The following is a 16,801-nucleotide window of genomic DNA, read 5'->3' on the forward strand; positions in this document are numbered from 1 at the left end:
AAAATCAATCAAAAACCTTTTATTTATCTTTTTCGTCTTTTGTTATCGAGCTGCGACTCAAATAGGTTTGAGCTTTTAGGCTGCTAGAACTAAGTAACTCGCTGACAGCCTTTGCGGCCAAAGCTTTTATGATCCCTTGTAATGATCGCAACGCTCTTACGCGGACTCAAAATAAGATCTGCTGTTTTCTCTAAACTCGTTTGTTATCTTTTCATGATTTCCGCATATATTCGATCACTTGTCGTTGGCTCTCGCAGAGATCCGGGACCTCTGGGAAATTAGGGTTTTCCTAGTTTCCTTATTTAAACGGAAATCGACAGTGCGAATTTCGGTTCCCACACTACACACTCGTGTCGCAGCTACCCTACTCTGGGTTACCGCACGACCATCCTATGGACCATCTGGAGAGGTTCGAGGATCTTATTGCTTCTATTCATATGGATGGAGTCCTTGAGGACTACCTATTGTGTAAGCTCTTCAAGTATACTCTGACTGGAGAAGCGATGCACTGGCTTAAGCAGCTACCCACAGGATCTCTAAAATCCTGGGCCGACATCAAAAATGCTTTCTTGCGAAACTTCTTTGATGAGGGTAGCTGCATTCGCGCTGAAGAATTGAGGAGCAAAATTGCTACATTTGCACAGGAGACTGGAGAGTCTTCCAAAGATGCGTGGATCAGATTCAAGTTCTTCCAGCGAGACTGTCCACACCACGAATTCAATGAAGTGCCACTACTGAGCACTTTCTTCAGAGGTATCGCCTTGAGGTATCAGATGGCTCCTTATACAGCTAGCGAGGAAAACTTCAACACCAGGAATCTGGTGGAAGCTATGAGACTGATAGAAAATTTAGTAAACAGCAGCAGCACCAAGAACACTTACTTTGAGAGGAAGAAGTCTGTTGCATCCCTTGGAAAGGAACAGATGGACGAAGTTAGAGCAAAGTTAGATGTGGTTCATGAGCCTCTTAGGAAGCAGGTCTGCTCAGCTGAAGGAGAAGTAGTTTTAGACATGGAAGGAGAAGAAGATGTGAACTACATTGGAGGTACTGGATTTCTAAGGTCTGAAAACTAGGGTGGAAAAATAAACTTCTATGGCAATGGTCAGAGGAGTAACCAGAGTTCACAGTTCCAGAAACCTTTCAGCAACAACAGCAGAGGCTATGGAAACTCATACTACCAGAATCCACCATCATAGACTCAGGAAAGCAAGACTGAAGCAATGCTTGACAGAGTTCTGGAAGGACAGCAACAACTCACTGTGGATTTCAATGGGAAGATAGATTTTGCCTACAACAGTCTGAACACAAGAATTCAGACCTTAGGAACTCTAGTGGGGAAGCTTGAAATGCAAGTAGCTCAGACTGGAGAAACTGTAAAGAGGCAAGAAGCCTTGGCTAGAGAGGTAGGAGTTGAGAAAGCAAAACACCACGTGAATGCCATCCTAGATGATGATTTCTGCAAGTGGTGAAGCATGAGAAGCTTGGAGAAGGAGATTTCGAAGTTGAAAGCTCCATGAGTTTCGGCGGATCTCAATGGTGTCGACCGATGTCAATGGACGCACATCGATCGACAGACCATGACGAAGATCGATCGATAGATTACTCTAGACATCGATCGACGTCATCTGCTGAATCGATTGCGGAGTGTAGTGCAGTTCGAATCATGACTCATGAGGAATTCGCAGAAAAACATCCTTACCCACCCTCCCCTTTCTACGTCAAAATGGATCAACCGCATGAGCCAGCCGTCGATCGACAAAGAGAGACCGACATCGATCGACCCCCCTCACCTCCCATTGATCGACGGGAACCTCTCACCTACCGAGTATGATTACCATCAATTGATAGTAACCAAATCAACGCACTCAAACCACCTCCTAAACCTTTAGCAAACCCACCAGAACCTACAACCAACCCTTCAGACACTACACCAGAGCCTATGCAAGTTGATGAGGCAACTGAGGGAAGAGTGTTAAGGAAAAGAAAGGAGAAGATTCCTAAGAACCTTAAGAGGAAAGCTAATGAGAAGGAGATGGATGGTTTCACTAAGAGAGTCCTCAAAATCCAAGTGGAGAAACAATTTGATGAAGTTCATTACACACACCGACTGTGGATGTTCTTCAGGGAGACTAAGGAAACTGAGGAGGATATTAGGAGAATGTTTCACCATGTCAGGGAAAGGATGAAACTAAGGATCATATTGAAGAACAAGAGTGATCCTGGGAAGTTTGTAATACCATGTCTGGTAAAGGGTATTGAATTTCCCCATCCACTTTGTGACACAGGAGCATCAGTCAGTATTCTACCTAAGGTTATGGCAGACCAGCTGGGTCTGAAAATAGAGCTCTCATCAGAATCTTTCACCTTCGTGGATCTTTCAGAAAGGAGCTCAGAAGGCATCATAAGAGACCTTGAGGTACATATTGGTAATGCCCGTGTCCCAGTAGATTTTCATGTTCTGGACATCAAGCTTAACTGGAACTCTTCACTTTTGCTTGGAAGAGCTTTCCTAGCTACAGTAGGAGCTGTATGTGACATGAACACCAACAGATTGTGTCTGACACTGATAGATCCAGACGTCCACTGTGCCCTAGTTTGAGTTGTGAGACAACAGTTCAACCTCGTGGAGCTTGGAAATGATCTTGGCTACATTGCAGAGTACGAAACCGAGTACTCGGAATCGATCGATACACAAACTATCACATTGATCGATACCAATGAGTCACCGAGGACCGATGAACACTATTACACGTCACTCGACGGGAAGCAACCAGTACACCACTCCACATCACCAGATCAGTATTATCCAGACTTTTCCTTTCAACAACCCAACAAGAACGGACGAGATGACTATTCCATAGGCAGTTGGGCATATAGTGGATTCCATGAAAGTTTTGCAGTGGAGACTGTGATTCTTTCATCTAATGAGGATCCTACTGAGGAGTCTGATGAGGATTACTGGAAGGAAAGAGCTAAAGAGATTGCTATGCAGGATGAAAGATATTCAACCCATTCCTTCAACAACACGCCTCCACCATCAATCGACAGCATCTACTCAGCATCGGTTGATTCCCATCCTCATCCAGCAAAACGATCTTCTGCATCGATCGACAACACACCTGGTACATCGATCGATATTAAAGCCGCCGCCTTAGAAAAGGAAAAAGGGAATATTCTAATTCCAAGTAGGTTTACCAATACCTATATAAGGAGTTTTGCACCCTAGATTACTTCTCACGAAACAGAAAAGATGAATGCTCCCACAAACCAATCAGAAGGAACATCCAGGAAGAGAATTCGATCAAAAAACCCTAATTCAGCAGACAAACGTCTACCATTGATCGATACACCAGTATCATCATCGATCAATTCTCATTCTAAACCTAAACTTTCTTTATCTACTAAGAAGAATATTTGTATTGATTACGACTTTCTATTGTCTGATGAATTTGGTATTTTCAGGGACCAAGATGGCCATGCAAGAGCTATGGATGGAAGGATTCTACAAGTATCCAGAGAGGACATAGCAGATATTCTTCAGTTGGCCAATGGAGCAAACAACTTGTTTACGCAGCAACACAGCATTCCAGAAAACAATCCAGCTGTTCCAGACAAATATCCAAGGGCCACCACAACAGGAATTGGTTCACACCAATCGTGCACACCTGTTGGCCAAGCATCGATCGACAAGGTTGCTTCTCCATCGTTCGACATGGTAACACCAACGTCGATCGATATGGCACCTTCACCATCGATCGATAGACGTTACGAATGTGGACGTTGATATATGGTGTTTTTAATACCAATATATGTGTGCTTTGAGCTAATTCTCAGTCCTAATTCGTGTTTAATTGATATCATTCCAGGTTTGGATGCAGGTGAAAGAGTAAAGAAGAGAGATTCAGGAAGTCAGATGCCGTTTTGACGGATTCGATGCGGAACAGTCATCTAGAACAACCCGAAGGTTGTTCCTGAAGAGAACAAGCGTTTGACTGCTCCTGATCATTAAGGAAACTTCCTATTCCGGAAGTCTGCCCTAGATTCAACTCTCTCCTATCTTTTTACCACCAGCGCCTCCATATAAAAAGGCCTATGCTATCATTTTTTTTTCTTACGCTAGTTTTGCAAGAGACCTAGAACTATTCTCTTTGGATTAAAGCAACTTGTAAGGGAGAAGACTTCATCTCTCATTCTGACGAGAAGATCATCCTGAACCTTTTGTCTTTCTACTTTATTTTATATGCAGTATTATTCAGAAATCATGTATGTGTCATCTTGTTTTATGATTGAGTAGTAGGCTAAGCTTGCTTAGGGTTGTAGGGTGATAGCCGCATGAACTGAACACGAATAAGTGATCTTAACTATTCTTCATTCATATTTTTCTTACTGCTTACATTGAACTGATCACTTAATGTTTGATCCCTGATTTAATTCCCTAGCTAACCGCTTAGGAGATAAATTGACATATATTGAATGAGCTTTGTATCCCTAATCAGCGAGAGTAGATATTAGGGTATTAAGTGAACTAATGAGATCTTGTCTCTAAGGCTTGTTATCGCGTCTTGTTCCAAATGAGAGCTTAGGATTCAAACCGATATGCAAAGGGAGCAAGGCCACGATAGTGGATTGCTCTAGCCGAGTGATCTGAGTTCTAGGCTGCATTTCATCGCACTTGAATAGTTGTTCAGTTCTGCATTGACACCCGATTAATAACCCTAAGCCAGCTTCATTTAAATAGAATTTGAATCATCTAGGCATTCTAGTTACTCGTGTCACAATTAATTCTCAAAACCCCACTTGTTTCTCCGCTTAATATTGAACTCATAAGAGTAAAGAGTAAACTTGTCCTCTGGATTGAATCTCAAATATTACAATTACCACTGTTAACTTGACATTAGCAAGGATTCATTTGTAGTGTATCATACGTCGCGCTTATGACAGCTATGGAGCCAGAAAATTCAGATGGGAACAGAATGACGAATATGTTGTCTACAGAGATGAGTCTGGACATGCAAGAAGCGTAGCTGGTGAGATGATTCCTGTCACCAAGGACAACATCAGAAAAATTCTGGAGAGAACATCCCTATTTGCAGAGAGTCACATATGTCTTCCAGAACATGTCACTTCCTTCACACCTACAAGACTGGCACCAGAGAGCTACACCAAGGATGAGATCAATGAGATGGTGACTGGTATTTGTGGAGCTCAGGAAAAGCTAGGAGTTGAACTCAAGACATTGGTAGATGACACCTATCAACCTTTGGACAGAGGTTACAATGACCTTTTCAGAAGTATGGCAGAGATGGGGACAGAGATTGAGAGTATGCAGCACAACCTTGAGAAGGAAGCTACGACATCACCATCGATCGACGCCAACAAAGCAACATCGATCGACGTCAAGCCACATACATCCCAGATTCCGAAAGTTTGGCAGAGAAGAAATATGAATGGGAGATCGCATACATCAACACGAGGATTAACGACGTATACAACCCTCTCAACAACAACATGGACTGGTTCAGCACGAAAATTGATCTGCTACAGCAAGATTTGGATACCATTTGCATGAATAATCCACAACCAGCCACATCGATCGATATCTTCAACATCACATCGATCGACACAAGGTTTGCAGCCATTGAGGATAGGTTAAAATCTTATGAGGATATGCATGACCGTTTCACCTCACCTATCATGCGCTACTTGAACACCTTGTCTACACATATGATGAATGTCCAGAAGGACAATGGTAAGCTTAATGATCAACATGATTTTCAGGAAGAAGGTTCAACAATGATCGATAGGTTCCGCAGAACATCGCTCGACGGCAAGAAACCTACAGCACATCTTCCCTACAAAGCTTTACACAACTATAGATACCTTGGAGGAACGACTTGAGAAGCGATGTGATGACATCTATTTTCCATTCGACGTCAAACTCGGTGGACTAGATAGCCAAGCAGAATGGCTACAAAAAGAAGTCAAAACCATTCAGAAGCAACTCGCATCTCAACACCAAATATCAGCATTGATCGATAGAGAACACTCCAAATCGATCGTTAGTGCTACACCAGCAACGATCGATAGATACTTGGTCGCATCGACCGACACCACGTCTACACCAGACGACGTGCAGCTGATACCGAACAGCATGGAGTCAATGCAGGAGCAATTGAACGAGCTATCAGAATACGCCTACAGCAAGATAGGATGGTACCAGTTCAGCATTGAAGACATTCTAGAAAGGCTACAGAACATCTCAAATGCAGTACAAAAGATGGATGAGAGATGGACCAGAAATGATGAGGCCACAAGAAGTTTCATTGCAGCTTGGTTGAGAATGTGCAGAGATGATGTGGATGCTTGTTTCCCAACAAGTAGCTGTTTATCCACCAACTAGCCACATACCTTCCAAAGTCAAGCTAAATGACTATAACAAAGCGCTGAGTGGGAGGAAACCCACTATTATTTATTAGGTTTTCTTAGTTATTAGTATTTATGTTTGTTTTTATTCTTTCAGATTTATTGCAAGACTCAAGTAGGATGATTACCAACATATCGACCGTGGAGGAGACGTCGACATCGATCGACATACACACACACACATGACGATCGATGCATACCTATGCACATCAATCGTTTGCACTCCGGTCAGGTTTATCTTCCTTACTTGTTAAATTTGTACTTATGATTTATTTCCACCATATATCCAACTGTGTTACACTGGGAGAGAGTAATTTAAGTCAGGGGGGAGGTTTACTGATATAGTTTATTCTGATTCTTATAAAAAAGATTTTAATAAATAATGCTTACCTATATGAAAGAGACTATGATCTTATTAATTGAATATCTAACAACTCTTTAGCACCATTCTAGATTTACTGATTCCAGATAGTACTAAGATGCTAAAGTGGATCAACCTGTCAACTATACACACTTGCCTTGATTGTTTGAAGGAACCAAAGCTGACCTCCAACACTAAACCTGACACAAACGCTTGTCTTGGGGCTTGGTATACATGGGATCGGATTCTTCGGACAAGTCTGGAACGTAAAGCTTTATGTAGATTTATTTATCACAATTTTCTCTCTCTATTTCGACCCTAGAGTAGTTAGTTTATTTTTTTAAAAAATCCGAAAATTATTTTTTAAATAGGACTTAGGATTTAGTGAGGAGGAATCTGAACAGGACTTGGTGGCTAAAACCATTAAGGCTTGCTTCATAAAGATTCCAAATAATAAATTCGAACGAGACTTGGAGGCGGCAATCTTCAAGGCTCGCTTCACAAAGAATTCTTGGATATAAGTCAAAAAGAAGTGAACAGGGCTTGGTGGCAACCACCATTAAGATTTGATTCATGGAAGCCTGTCCAATCTTGGTCACTGATCCTGCAATGGAAGCAGACTTTGACTCAAGAGAGAAATTAGAGAGAGAGAGAAATTAGGAACTAACTTTTACCTGTAGTTCCAAATACTTGCCTGAAATCCTTGCATCCTGTGATCGATACTCCCAAGGCAAAGCATGCACTTTTATAATTATGCTAAGAAATGACGTTAGTAGAGGGGAATATCAGACAGGATTTGCTAAGTTGTTGACTAGTTGAATTTGGTTGATAAGCTAGGATATTGCATAATGTGCTTTTGTGATTATGACTTTTTAGATGTGGTTTGTGAAATTGTAGAGGTGATGATTTCTATGTTTTATATCTATAAGTCCCTGCTGTTTTCAAACTTCTTTCAGAGAGACTGCATGTTTGTTTTGCTTAAGGACAACCAAAAGGATAAGTCTGGGGGAGTTGATATACCCTGGATTTGACCCATGGTATATATTCTATCCTATTAGGTATGTTTTTAGGTTCAGAAGTATCTTGAAGTAAAGTGATGATTATGGAACTTTTAGGAGCTTAAAAGAGATTTCATCCGAGCTAACCATAAGAGGTCGATACAAAGAAGAAACAATCGATCGATGCACATCCAGTGACGTCGATTGATACAGAAGAGAAGCCTCGACGATTGAAGATTATGATCGATCAATGTACATCCTGTACCATCGATCGATGTCGAGACGCGAAAGCACGACTTGGTTCCAACCGACTTTAAACCCAAGACTTCACCAAATTGCAAGATTACCCTGACGAGATTTTAACCTAATAGTTATATACTTGCGTAAGTGTTAGGAGGCAAGAGAGCTTTTGGCCACCTTTGTATTCTTATTTTCAGCAGAGAGTTTTAGGAGAGAAGATCATATAGAGATTTGTGATTGGAACTCCATTGATTCATCTATTCTATTCTATGTAGTTTTTATTTATATTTTGTGTCATGAATTTCTTAGCTATGTCTGAGTAGTTTACCTGTTAGATTCAGGGTTCAAATAGGTTAGAGGGATTAGCCCCAACTATAGATTGCTAAGTTGTGGTATTCCTTGATTGATTGTTCTTAACGCTTGTTCTAGATTAGCTAACTAGAATATTGAACCTAGGAATCTGCATGAGTCAAGCATCCTTGGCCATCCAGTCCTGAAACTAATCTGTCATGCTAGGACTGCTAGAAAAAGGCTACCGCTGAACTAGACAGCTAGTGAGCATTATCGACTTGCGACTAGGGCTTAACTAGAAGCATCGATCGATCGATATTATCTTCTGACAATCGATAGTTGTGAAAGGTGTATCGATCGATATCCTTATAGGACCATCGATCGACACTTTCTTGTGATCAACAAACGACAGTTGAGATCCAAGATCTAGTTAGTTAACCAGTGAGACATTGCCATCGCTGATCACTGTGTTTAAGGGGTTGAGCTCTAATAGATCATGAATGCAACTGATAGGCATCTATAGGATTATAATCTTCAACACCTGAATAGAAACCCTGCATCTAGTACCTTTCCAATAAGTTACACCCCAATCATCTTGTTAGTCGAGCAATAGACTTACTCAATTAGGATTGATATTTACATTTAAACCATAAAACAACAAACACTTAGAATTAATAATTTACTAGATTTAATAGATTTCCTAGCTTCTTGTGGATTCGGTCCCTAAGTACTACAATTGAACATCTTATTTGAGAGAGTAATTTACTCCTTAGGGTAATTTGAGTGGTATCAGATATGCGCATGTCTGGCTTCGAGATCACCATTTCTGAAGTCAAGGAAGACATTGCTGGAGTCAAGGAATATTTCAATGCTTTGAAGACAGAGATCAATGCTTTCAAGACTGAAGTCACAGGGGGGATATCAGCAAGCCAAGCAACTCTCAACATTATTCTGCAAACTCTCCAATCTCAAGCTTCCACTCCTGCCTCAACTGCACAACCATTCCAGCCTCAAGCTCAGTCACAACCTCAAGGTCAGCCCCAAGCTCCAGTTCAATCTCAACATCTGCCACAACCTCAAGCTCAGTCTACGGCTCCACTACAACATCTCACGACCAATAACCATTCTGATTTAGATAGGTGGTCCCAAGACCTTGGTATGTAAGGTTTGGTCATTTCATGTATTAAACTACAATATTTTGTGTACTTTGTTTCCAGTTCATGTATCTTTTGAATGTTTAAAACTGCAACATTTATGTAATATATTTCTGTTTCAATGATAATCTGGATTTTAATTCGCATATTGCATTTTATATATATTTTAAATTTGTTTTTTATAATTTTTTTTTTTTTTTATAATTGTTTAAACTAGCCACAAAATTATTCGTCACTAAAACGTAGCACGTGTCACGAAACAAATCGTAGCAAAACCGTGCCTGTTGCTACATTACAATTCGTATCAAACCGTAGCAAGTTGCTCAAATCGTAGCAAAGCTTGCCCCAAGAAGTTTCGTAGCAAAGCGTGGCACTTTGCTACGACTTTTGATACGCGCTCTTTTTGCTACGCTCGTATACGTATGTTTTACGTTTTGTAACCTTTCGTGGTTTCTCCTCCGTATAGCCACGAAATATTGGTCATACCCACAAAAATTCACGTGGCTGTAGCGATGTTTTTACTAGTGATAAGTTAAGTTTTACCCATGGAGAAGTTGAAATTTAATGCCCATAACAGCCACATCGCATGAAAGAAAAATTAGATACAAAGGATTGGAAATCAATATTACCCAAATCACTCGATGATCCTCAAGCTTCAGCTTTTGAACAAGATTTATGTTTCCGATACACAAATATTAGAGCTAAACGGCTAAAACTAAGATTTATACACCACTCGTTGTAATTTGTACTTTAAAGATCAATAAACACTATGTTGATCTCTTTTCCTGCATAATTTTACCCCAACAACCACTGCCTTCTTTCATACACCTCAGCTTCATATATTTACAGGCGGCAACCATTATAGAGAGGAGCTATAACCGGAAGAGAAGTAAACAAATATTATGAGAACTAATTATGTCCAAATCAATGTTATATTCTTAATTCTGCTTTCAAAATTGGCTACTACACAACTAACCCTAAATTTTATACGTGTTTTGCTAAAATTTTGTGCTAATAAATGACATATGGTTTTGAAGCGATTTTCAAATCTGGTATGGTTTCGTTTTAAAACATTGAGTGGTTTGGCTTGAAAAGTTTCATTTTGTGTAGTTCTTTAAAGAAACTCAATCTTTGTGTGGGTGGAGCAATACATAAATTTTGTGTGGTTGGAAGGTTATGAAATGAAACTTTTAGTGGAAACGTGAATAGATCATCCAACTTATTTTGTGTGTTTTAAGAAAGATTAGATGAATTTGACTCAGCTCATTGGAGAGAGAGAGAGAGAGAGAGAGAGAGAGAGAGAGAGAGAGAGAGAGAGAGAGAGAGAGAGAGAGAGAGAGAGAGAGAGAGAGAGAGAGAGAGAGAGAGAGAGAGAGAGAGAGAGAGAGAGAGAGAGAGAGAGACTACACTATATATATGTGTGTAATTTTAATTATATGTTAAATTTAACTCAAGAAAAAAATTATTACATCAGATGCAACTTAGAGTGAGCATTGAAAGCATATTAGTGAGTTTTCTCAAAAAAAAATCTTCAGAAACTAGAAAGTTATCTTCGGCTAAGTAATCTCCCTAACCTCTAATGTCGAGGAGGCCTGTTAAAATTATCCGTGACGGAACTGTACTACATAAGTATATATATCTATATATATAGTACTTTAAGAATAAGGAATAGATGTCAAAAAAAAAAGAAAAAAAAATAAGGAATGACAGATTTTGCATTGTGATTTTTTCAAGTGATTTTTTATATGTAACATGTTATTTTTCAAGTGATTTTTTAAAGTTACAAAAAACATGTTATTTTTCTGTATGAAATCTAATATAGTAATAAGTTCTTCATTTATGCATGTCTAATATCAGTTTAGCGGTGAACAAATAATAAGATCTACATTATTTTGTTTTCATAAAATTTTATATTATACATACTAGTTATTTTAATTTCTAATTATTATTAATATTATAAATAATGCAGTTATTTATATGTTAAATTGCACTATATATATGAGTGTAACTGTAATTATATGTTAAATTTAACTCAAGAAAAAAATATTTACATCAGATGCACCTTAGAGTGAGCATTGAAAGCATATTAGTGAGTTTTCTCAAAAAAAATCTTCAGAAACTAGAAAGTTATCTTCAGCTAAGTAATCTGCCTAACATCTAATGTAGAGGAGGCCTGTTAAAATTATCCGTGATGGAACTGTACTATATAGTACTTTAAGAATAAGGAATGGATGTCAGAAAAAAAAAGAATAACGAATGACAGATTTTTCATTGTGATTTTTTATATGTAACATGTTATTTTTCAAGTGATTTTTTAAAGTTACAAAAAAAACATGTTATTTTTCTATATGAAATCTAATTTAGTAATAAGTTCTTCATTTATGCAATGCCTAGATTATCAGTTTAGCGGTGTACAAATAATAAGATCTACATTATTTTGTTTTCATAAAATTTTATAACATACATACCAGTTATTTTAAATTCTAATTATTAATAATATTATAAATAATGCAATAATTTATTTTATTAATATTATAATTATCTTTTTTTTTGACGTCATATTATAATTATCTAAACAGTTTAGAAAGTAATTATTAATGTTTTTTAAAGGATAGCGTCTACCTAAACGGTCACCTAAAACCCTTATAGAACAATGATATAAATAATGTATGTTCTACTTTTCTATTATGTTTGAAATTTTATATTCACACCTAATATTGTATCCATTTACGAAAATATTATCAACCGTACAATAAATCATATTTGGTAAGCGAAAATAATAATATTACTCATATTTTGCATTATAATATTCGAGAAGATACGTAGCCGTATTATTGAACGATATATTGTTATTTTTCTTTTTATTCCAACTTTTGATGACTATAAGAAGGGCCATTTCCACTTGGTTTCTTCCTGCATCAAACAAGTAACTCTTCATTGTTCACCAAATATATTGTACCTAGAGAGAGAAACAAGATACTCTATCTAGGATCATATACATACATACCTAAATAAATACATAAGTGTACGTATATCTCTCAAATAAAGAGAAAATGAAGGGAGGGGAAAAGCAATGTGGGAAAGTTGATAAACTGAAGCCAATAATAGCAATCATATCACTCCAATTCGGATATGCAGGCATGTACATCATAACTATGGTTTCCTTCAAGCATGGTATGAACCATTGGGTCCTTGCTACCTACCGACATGTCGTCGCTACAATCGTCATGGCTCCTTTTGCTCTCATTCTCGAAAGGTATGTATGTGTCATAATTGCGTGGTCTGCCCTCGAGTATTTTGAGCCTATACGAGACTATAAATATTGTCACCTTACGGATATGTATGTAAAAACACGAAGTTGTTAAAACATTTCTAATTTCCGCACAAATGTGTATCATGATAATTAACAAAGTTCCACTCAATAAAAGAACCCATTTGTATTATTTTTCTCCCTGCAAAATTTTCATTATCAAAATTGTTTTTCTATTTATGTCCTTCAATCGATTCCATATGGTTAAACCGTGTATGCATGGTTTGGTTATATGATCTAGAGCCATGAAAGCTATATATGATTGTAAGTGTCTCTATATTAATTAGTGATTTATATAACTATTATTTCCACTTTTCAGGAAAATAAGGCCTAAGATGACATGGCCATTGTTCCTTAGGATCCTTGCCCTCGGAATCCTAGAGTAAGCTCCGTATACAAAAACCTTTATCCCCTTTTCACGTAATAGCTTATGCAGAGATATATAATACTATAATTTGAATAATACGTTTATATAATACTATAATTTGAAAAGTACATTTATATGATTGTAAGTGTCTCTATAACATAGCAACATACGTTTATACGATGTTGCTGTGTTTTCTTTCGTAAAGAAGTGATATTATTTTTCATTAAAAAATTCTACATTTGATTCTTATCCGTCTCAATCGATAAACTAAAAGCTTATACATAAACGAAGTTAAAATATTTATTATAAATGAATTTTGAACAACAATATATTGTTAATGGTTAATATATACGAGTGGGAGATGATTTGCCCCTTAAATGAAGGCCATGATCTACCATCAAGGAAGATTACTGTGAATTTCTTTTGGCCGTTAAAACGTTTTAAGAAGTAAAAAATGCACCTTGTTTTCTGCAAACCTCCGAGATTAGTCTGAACTATATTAATTTAATCGAAAAAGTAAAAAAAAAAATTAGTTGAATCATACTAAGAGATTCTAGTCGCGAATATTCTTTGATGAGATCATCACCCATTGCCGTCTTCTCATAGCTATGCGTATCTTTAAAGTGAATGATGAAAAATAAAAGCATATGATTAAAATATGTAATAATAATAAATTGACAAGTTGTAAGTGTTGCTTGTCTACTCAGACCGCTTATGGACCAGAACTTCTACTACATAGGGATGAAAGCCACATCAGCAACGTACAGTTCTGCCTTTGTTAATGCACTTCCCGCCGTCACCTTCATAATGGCCGTCATTTTCAGGTATTTTTCTTCTTATTACCAAAACCAAGCATATAATCATTTTCTACTTTTATTACTTACTTTTACTCCGATTTTTACGATGGGTGTCATTATAATATCTAATCACACAAATGGTAAATAAGCTGTACTAAACTAATAATGTAGTATATCCAGTAGAACTTCCTATCGTTTTGTACACAAATTGATTCGATATTTAGTAACAAAATGTTAATTCACAAGTATATGTTTACTAAAAAAAAAAATCTTTCGCAATTTTATCTTTACTAATTAACAAACAATTTTTCACAATTTTATTGTTACTGATTATAGATCTACCTTATACAATCAGGTTAGAAACTGTGAATTTGAAGAAGATACGTAGTCTTGCAAAGGTGATTGGAACAGCAATAACGGTGGGTGGGGCAATGGTAATGACGTTATACAAAGGTCCAGCCATCGAGCTCATCAAGGCCGCTCATACCTCTATTCATGGCGGATCCTCCTCAGAGACCACCGACCAACATTGGGTTACGGGAACATTAGCCGTGATGGGTAGCATCATCAGTTGGGCAGGTTTCTTCATTTTACAAGTAAGCAAACATTATTTACTTTTATTAAAATCCAAGTTTGTTTTTGTATTTACATGTCCATATATACGTTTTCATATCATGATATTTTTAAAAAAAATTCCCTCGAATAACCATTTTTAAGTTTTTGTCACAAAAATAAACCTCAAAAACTAAAATGATCAAAATAGCATAATACATTTTTTTTATTTTAAAATTTGAAATCTTATCCTGAAAACCCACTCCTCAACTCTAAACCCTAAACCTTAAACCCTAAACCCTAAACTTAATTCCTTAACTCAAAATCCTAATATCTAGATTAATTAATCATAGAGATATAAGTATATATTTACTTTTTTTGATAAAACATTTAAATTTATTTTGGTTATTTTTATTTTTAAGGTTTAAATTTGTGACAAAAAAAATTTAGGTGTATTCGAAGAAAATTCTCTATTTTTAATCATTCTAAGATAAAACGGAAAATAAAAAACTCGGTTTATTGGTCGAGTCTATGGATTGAGTCACATTCCCATTTTGACCACAAAGTGTCCAGAAAAAAAAAACTAGATTTTTGAAGTTATTTTATGTTTGGAAACATAAGATTTGCATTGGTATTGAAGAAAACATTAATACTGTAAATTTGGTAAAATTTTCAGTCATTCACATTGAAAAAATATCCGGCGGAGCTATCATTAGTGATGTGGATATGCGGCATGGGGACGATCTTAAACACCGCTGCTTCCCTGGTGATGGTTCGTGACCTTAGCGCATGGAAAATTGGTATGGACTCGGGCACGCTCGCAGCTGTTTACTCCGTAAGTTTTCTAGCATTTACGAATAATTACTAGTGTATGTACTCTGTGATAGTAAGTTAAATTTTATGGTTAATATCAGGGAGTGGTTTGTTCGGGAATGGCGTATTACATACAAAGCATTGTGATTAGAGAACGAGGCCCAGTATTTACGACGTCATTCAGTCCCATGTGCATGATAATCACTGCCTTCCTTGGCGCGTTAGTTTTGGCCGAAAAGATCCATCTCGGAAGGTTGATAATATGTAATTCATGATTTTACGAATGATCTTTTGATAAATCGTTAGTTAATTAGTCGTTTGATATGGTAAATGCAGTATAATCGGGGCGGTTTTCATCGTTTTTGGGCTATACAGCGTCGTTTGGGGAAAAGCTAAGGACGAAGTGATTTCAACGACGGAGGAGAAAATAGGAATGCAGGAGCTGCCGATCACCAGCATAATATCAACGGATGGTGGTGGTAATCCTGGTGCACATAACAAAGGTGTGACTAATAGTACTTGATTGGAACCCCCATGAAGCAATCAAAGAAACAAAAAGAAAAGTCAATTGCTCTCAATTTTTGAACACCAAATTTCCAAGAAGGGAAATTTCTTTATCTTTCTTTCTTGTATTGTTCTTATGTTATTTACGTTTCCAAGTTTGTTGGTGTTTATTTTAAATTTTATTGTTTATAATAACTAATGTGTTGCATCTTTTGTGCTTGTGGAATCTCATTGGAAATGAAAACAATTTCAACTTGGTCAAATTACGAAAATAGACGTGCTTTAATATTGAAGTAAAATGTCATCAGGTAGACGCCAGTTATAAGCTAATTATTGACAAACATCTTTGAAAGCCTTTAAACGTAGAGACGATTTTGAAGAGTGTCGGGGTCAAAAACGGTTGCGACAAAGTTAACACTCAAAACATCCAAAGAAGAAAGTGAGAATTTTTTTACGACAAATACTCTTTCGGAAAATATTTGTTCTTACGAAGAGCTTTGCGGCAAAAACACGAGACATCGGAGAAAATCCCGAATAAGGTCGCTACATAGCGACCAAGTTCGAACCAAGCTCGGTTGCTACGTAGCGACCGAGCTCGAGCCAAGCTCGATCGCTACGTAACGAACGAGCGCGCGTTCTGTTCGATCGCTACGTAGCGACCGAGCTCTTCCGTAACGTCGATACGACGCGAATATATGCATTCTCGTCTACCATTTAATGCTATCTCCTGAAGACCGTAGCAAACCCATTTCATGTTTCTCGTCATTTGAAGTCACCAATCGAACTTTGCGATAAAAACCGTGGAAAGTTCATTTTTATCGAAAGAAGTCGTAATAAACATTTCGAGTCAAAAGACGGTCCAAAGAGACCTATGACATGACTCGAAGCCCACTTACGATTTTTCATTTTTGTTATTTCGAGATGCGACTCACTTAGGTTTAGCCATCTTAGGGTTGCTAGAAGTAGGAATCTCACCGACAGCTCTCGAGCC

General features: G+C 37.4%; 2 protein-coding genes and 1 non-coding gene across 4 annotated transcripts; 2 read left to right on the plus strand and 1 right to left on the minus strand.

Moving 5' to 3' along the window:
- Positions 1–226: 226 nt before the first annotated feature.
- On the plus strand, positions 227–12,724 carry LOC117128583. Its single transcript, XM_033281310.1, has 2 exons — positions 227–3,779; positions 4,950–12,724. The coding sequence occupies exons 1-2, from the start codon at positions 3,251–3,253 to the stop codon at positions 5,567–5,569; spliced, it is 1,149 nt and encodes a 382-aa protein (XP_033137201.1). The 5' UTR covers positions 227–3,250; the 3' UTR covers positions 5,570–12,724.
- Positions 612–718, minus strand: LOC117128713. The gene has a single exon (XR_004452107.1). It is a non-coding gene; the product is annotated as a small nucleolar RNA R71 (small nucleolar RNA).
- LOC103874732 (WAT1-related protein At4g08300) lies at positions 12,305–16,073 on the plus strand. Of its 2 annotated transcripts, XM_009153172.2 has the most exons (7): positions 12,305–12,723; positions 13,097–13,159; positions 13,852–13,968; positions 14,297–14,537; positions 15,170–15,328; positions 15,408–15,559; positions 15,643–16,073. In XM_009153172.2, the coding sequence occupies exons 1-7, from the start codon at positions 12,521–12,523 to the stop codon at positions 15,827–15,829; spliced, it is 1,122 nt and encodes a 373-aa protein (XP_009151420.1). In that variant the 5' UTR covers positions 12,305–12,520; the 3' UTR covers positions 15,830–16,073. The 2 variants fall into 2 exon arrangements, with proteins under 2 accessions (XP_009151420.1, XP_009151421.1); XM_009153173.2 differs by lacking the exon at positions 13,097–13,159.
- Positions 16,074–16,801: the final 728 nt, after the last annotated feature.

This window comes from Brassica rapa, chromosome A09, assembly GCF_000309985.2.
Source record: "Brassica rapa cultivar Chiifu-401-42 chromosome A09, CAAS_Brap_v3.01, whole genome shotgun sequence".
Lineage (NCBI taxonomy): Eukaryota > Viridiplantae > Streptophyta > Magnoliopsida > Brassicales > Brassicaceae > Brassica > Brassica rapa.

Excerpts from the sequence above, each read along its gene's own strand:
- LOC103874732 (XM_009153172.2), top strand. The coding sequence starts at position 12,521 with ATGAAGGGAGGGGAAAAGCAATGTGGGAAAGTTGATAAACTGAAGCCA. Across the intron at positions 12,724-13,096 it reads TTTGCTCTCATTCTCGAAAG|GAAAATAAGGCCTAAGATGA; the intron begins GTATGTATGTGT and ends TCCACTTTTCAG. Across the intron at positions 15,329-15,407 it reads CGCTCGCAGCTGTTTACTCC|GGAGTGGTTTGTTCGGGAAT; the intron begins GTAAGTTTTCTA and ends GGTTAATATCAG.
- LOC117128583 (XM_033281310.1), top strand. The coding sequence starts at position 3,251 with ATGAATGCTCCCACAAACCAATCAGAAGGAACATCCAGGAAGAGAATT. Across the intron at positions 3,780-4,949 it reads TAGACGTTACGAATGTGGAC|CCAGAAAATTCAGATGGGAA; the intron begins GTTGATATATGG and ends ACAGCTATGGAG.